Source organism: Rutidosis leptorrhynchoides, chromosome 7 (genome assembly GCF_046630445.1).
Source record: "Rutidosis leptorrhynchoides isolate AG116_Rl617_1_P2 chromosome 7, CSIRO_AGI_Rlap_v1, whole genome shotgun sequence".
Taxonomy (NCBI): domain Eukaryota; kingdom Viridiplantae; phylum Streptophyta; class Magnoliopsida; order Asterales; family Asteraceae; genus Rutidosis; species Rutidosis leptorrhynchoides.
The window spans coordinates 366,303,376-366,309,090 of NC_092339.1; the positions used below are offsets into that span (position 1 = coordinate 366,303,376).

The 5,715-nt window shown below is 31.6% G+C and overlaps 1 protein-coding gene across 1 annotated transcript; it reads right to left on the reverse strand.

Annotated features, from left to right (window-relative positions):
* Positions 1-4,121: 4,121 nt before the first annotated feature.
* On the reverse strand, positions 4,122-4,664 carry LOC139860489 (uncharacterized). The gene has a single exon (XM_071849245.1). It carries the CDS (start codon positions 4,662-4,664, stop codon positions 4,122-4,124), a length of 543 nt encoding a protein of 180 aa, XP_071705346.1.
* Positions 4,665-5,715: the final 1,051 nt, after the last annotated feature.

The following is a 5,715-nucleotide window of genomic DNA, read 5'->3' on the forward strand; positions in this document are numbered from 1 at the left end:
TAAACTGTTTTAATTAAATAAAATATAAAAACACATTATAAATCAGAAAAATTATTTTTCCTAGATCTCATATTACTTATTAATAATTAACATGTAAAATTCATAATTAAATAACCTCAATATATATTTATTATGTATTTGTTTGCGTTTCATCAGAATATAATATAAACAATTTTTAAAAATACAAAAACTAATTGTTTTTTTGAAAATTCAATTTTTATAAAAACACATTCATCATGCTAATAATTATCATGTAAAAAGTTAGATTTAATTAAGCTTGTAACAAATTAAAAAAAATTATTATTGTTGTTGTTGCTTTCGGCCGAAAAAAAACAAGGAAAAGAAAAAAAAAAATCAAAAAAGAAAGAAAGAAAGAAAAACTCACTAAGTTTTTAGGGTTTTTGAGAGCTCCAAATTTGTGAATGAAAAATTATGAGGGATTGTGGAGTTTTTATAGTTGAAAAATACTTGGGCTCCAAGAAAATACATTCCTTTTAAAAATACAAATTAATTTCCTTTTCTTTCTTTTTTTCGGCCGACTAGGCCTTTTTCTTTTTTTTTTCTTTTTTTATTAAAAAGAACATTCTAGAATTGTTATATATTATTTATTTATTTATTTATTTTAATTATCCGATATATATATATATATATATATATATATATATATATATATATATATATATATATATATATATATATATATATATATATATATATATATATATATATATATCGGCATAAATATAAATACATAAATATTTATTTTATAAATTTTTCATTTATAACCCATTACCTAATTATTTTATATATATGCTCATATTTATATTTTATTTACACTAATAAAGAGTATATACATTTTAATACGTAATATTTAATAATAATAATAATAATAATAATAATAATAATAATAATAATAATAATAATAATAATAATAATAATAATAATAATAATAATAATAATAATAATAATAATAGTAATAATAATAATAATAATAATAATAATAATAATAATAATAATAATAATAATAATAATAATAATAATAATAATAATAATAATAATAATTAGGGTTAGGGTTATAATAAATGTTTAGGGTTTTAGCTCATTAATAACGAGTATTAATTACTTCATTTAATTCGTCCGGATAACAACCCTAATAGGTATATCACAGAAATACATAACAACAATGAAACCCTAGGGCATTATAGTCATTTCAGAGTGGAAAAATAAGGGTTGTTATATGTGAGCTTGGTAAACCATTGTCTGTTAGCTTGTTTGAGACCATAAAGTGACTTCTTTAACTTGCAGACAGAGTTTGGAGGTACAGTTTTGTTGTAACCTGGTGGGATTATCATGTAGACTTCTTCATTAAGATCACCATGAAGAAAAGCATTGTTGATGTCAAGTTGTTCTATACCCCAATCAAGATGAACTGCAGTGGCTATAAATGCCCTAACTGTGACCATCTTTACTACAGGGGCAAAGGTTTCCGTGTAATCTGTCCCTTCTTTTTGTGTATAACCTTTAGCCACTAATCTTGCTTTGTACATTTCTATGGAACCATCTAATTTTAGTTTGATTCTGAAGACCCATTTGCATCCAATTGCAGTTTTGGTGGATGGTAGTGTAGTAATGTCCCATGTATGATTGGCTTCAAGAGCTTGAAGCTCCTTGTTGATTGCTTCAACCCATTCCACATGCTTGGATGCTTGGGTATAGGATTGAGGTTTGACTAGAGAGTTGACAATGTAAATGAGGTGTCTTGTGTGTGGTGAGTTGATGTTGGAGTAATTGATGTATTTAGAGTCATGAAATTTAGTGACAGAATTGATGTTTGACTTGGGAAAGTTGCAGTAATAATCTTTGTATTTGGATGGAATAGAATGAGTTCTGGTGGTTTTCTTTTGAGGGATTGTATCTTGCTGTTGTTGAGTGGTGATGGTTGGAGTGGGGTTAGGTTGAGTTGGATTTATAGAAGTAGGGTTTGATTGAGTAGGTGAAGATGCATTTGAGTTAGATGAATTAGAGTATGTTGAAGGAGATGATTGTGTATTTGAGTGGAGTTGATCTGAGTTGGCTGGGGAATTATGAGTTGGTGGGATGATGTTAGGAGTGGAGGTATTGATGGGTACATGAATAATTTCTATATGAATAGGTGTAGATGTTGTGTGTAGATGTGGTGTGAGAGAGGTCTGTGAATGGAAATGTTGTTTCATCAAAAGTTACATACCTGCTAACAAAGATTTTGTGTGTTTCAAGATCGTAAAGGGTGTATCCTTTTTTAGTTGTGGGATATCCTATTAAGACAGATGGTATGGACCTTGAATCAAATTTGTCTGGTGTATGTTGATGAGCATTAGCTTTGCACCCTATTATTCTAAGGTGAGAAATGTCAGGTGGATGATTGTAAATGAGTTCATATGGACTTTTGTTTTGAAGTGGCTTTGTGGGTAGTCTATTTATTAGGTATGTTGCAGTGAGTATACAATAACCCCAGAGATGTATTGGAATATTAGATTGAAACCTAAGAGCTCTAGCAATTTCTAGGAGTTGTCTATGTTTTCTCTCAACCCTGGCATTCTGTTGAGGTGTATAGGGACAGCTTATTTGGTGTATGATACCATTTGATTGAAGAAATTCAGTTAGGGATTGGTTGATGAATTCAGAACCATTGTCAGTTCTAATTGTTTTGATTGATGTGTTAAAATGATTTTTGATGTAAGCATGAAACATTTTAATATGAGATGTGACATGATGTTTGCTGGGAAGCATGTAGGTCCATATAGCTCTAGAATAGTCATCTACAATGGTTAGGAAGTATTTACAGTGGTTCATTGTGGTGTGTCTATATAGACCCCACATATCAATGTGAATGAGTGAAAATAAAGAAGTGGAATGAGAATTACTAATTGGAAAAGGTAATGAAGTTTGTTTAGACAAAGGACAAATATTGCATACACTAATTTCATTATTACACTTTGTTACAGAATGTAAATGTTTAATAGTTTTCATGCCTTGAATGGATGGGTGTCCAAGCCTGAAGTGCCATACTGAGTAGTTAGCTGGTGTCATTGTTGAGGAAGAAAGTTGATTTGCAGTGTGATATGGTGTTAACTTTGTTTGTTGGATGACATAAAGACCATTACAAAGGGTGCCATGAGTAATCCTCTTGTTGTGGTCCTGGAAATAACAAGATAGAGGTGTAAACAAGATGGATAAAGGTAGATGTTGTCCTAACTTACTTACAGATAGCAAGTTGTATGAGAAACTAGGAATGTAAAATACATCATGGAGTATTATGTTAGGATTGATGATGACAGAACCTATTTTGGTGACAGCAGTATTGTGACCATTTGGTAATGTAACTAGAATAGGTATGGTGTAGGGTTGGACATTGTGCATATTGGTAATGGAGTTTGATATGTGGTCAGTAGCACCACTATCCACAATTCAAGCATTTTCAACATGTGTAATAAGTGAAGCAATGAATCTGTACTTTTGTGATGAAATATAAGATGCTATTATCCTGTGTATACCTGCAGTAGAGGTAGTGTGATCATCAGAATCTGACCCTTTTTAATTATTTTGCATTATTAGCATCATCTGATTGAGTTGATTCTGGATTTGATCCATCCTTACATTCATGGCTAACTCAGCACTTGCCTCATTAGTAGCAACCATATTAACACCGTTAATGGGCTGCATTGACTTTTGTGTTGGTGTGTACCTTTCATGTAGTGGATGACCCACTGGATAACCTACTATTTTGTAGCATTCTTCCTTTATGTGACCCTCAAGACCACAATTTCCACAAAAGATGCCCTTCTTGAAACTGCTTTTCTTCACTTGAAATCCAGTTGTCATTGCATTCTTATTGTAACCTGACTTTGGTGCATTGTTATTGACAAATTTGTTGTAGTTTCCCTGAGCAGCTAGAGTAGCTGAGATGATTGGTTTGGAAATGATGGACTCCCTTTGCCTCTCATCTTGTCTAAGCATGCTCTAAGCTTTGGTTGCATTAGGTAATGGTTGCATCAAGAGAATCTGTCCTCTGATATTTGAGTAGCACTCATCAAGTTCCATCAAGAACTGAATTAATCTCTTCCTTTGTTCCCTTTCAATGTTTACCCTACCATTTTCACAAGTACAAGCACAAGTGCAATTGTAAGGTGCTTCAATTGCATCCAATTCATCCCAGAAGCCCTTAAGTTTGTGATAGTACACTTCAATTGAGCATTGATTCTGTTGAGCTCAATGATGTCATTTGTGAGTTGATAGATCCTATGTCCATCTAATTGCGAATACTGTTCTAGTAATTCCTTCCACAGTTCACGAGCAGTGTTGACAAAGTTTAGTGAGTTGCTAATTTGATCAGTAATGGTGTTCAGTATCCAAGAGATGATCATATCATTTGTTCTCTCCCATAGTGCCCTATTATTTGAGTTGATTGCAGGTTCAGTGAATTCACCTATTACAATTTGTAGTTTGTTCTTTGCATTCAAGGCGATCATCATTGATCGCTTCCATGAACTGTAGTTGTCAGATCCAGTGAGTTTCTTCGAGATGAGAAGTAGACCTGGATGATCGTTTTGATGTAGAAAAAGAGGATGATTAGGTGAAGTATGATCTTCATTTGTTGTAGCTGAGTTGATTTGATTAGTCTCCATTGTTGATTGTAAAATTAGGTTACGAACAGAAAATTTGGGGATTTTGAGATGATGATTAATAATCGGATGATTAATTGATCAATTGATTGTGCGGAATTAAGAATGATGAAGAATCAATCATGATTGCTAGATGCAATTTGCTTTGATACCATAAAATGATTTGAGATTTAGGCAATCTGCCATTGAATTGTATTGATTTCGTTAAGGAAGAAGATACAATACAAGGAGAACCAGCTATTTATACTAACACTAGCCTAACTAATTTGGTAACTACTACTAACTACTCTAACTAACTGTAACAACCATTAAGCTATAAATTACACAGTGTTACATGAAGTTAAATGCTTTTGCCTTTGAACATATTGAGAGGATATGGCATTGACTTTTGTGTTGACTGTATACTCTTTAATTCTCCTTGTTCTTTATATCAATATTAATATCTTTAACGCTAACACTACAGAAACTGCTTAGCATCTACAATATACACACACACATTGTTGTAAGAGAATGCTTAAAACATATGAAATAAAATAGAGTTAAAAGATTCATAAACCTCGTCTGAAAGACCGTATAGTTCTTCTTTCTCCTTGTCAGTAAAACACCCGTTAGAACATGCACACTGATTAGCGACAGCGTAATCAATACCTCTATAGTTTGCAATATGTATCAAATCAGTATCACGATTTATTCAATGTATATATACAGAAAGAGATTCATTATATACGGACTAAAGCACCTGACACAAATTATATATCAGTATACAATATTGAAAGCAGAAAAGTCACATTCCCTCAATTTATAAGTTGAGAACTCTTCAATAAATTCCAGGACCTCATAGTTTACTAAATGTATACACTTAGGCCCCGTTTGGTTGGAATAATATTTTTGGAAGGAATGAAATGTGTCAGAGGAATTGGAATCCGAAAGAATCAGAATTGATAAATTTCATGAAATGTGAAAAAAATTATTTACATGGAATGGAATTGAATTTTATAAAATACCTAAGTGATACGAAAAATTTTATGTTTCCACTTTTCGTTTTCATTTTCAA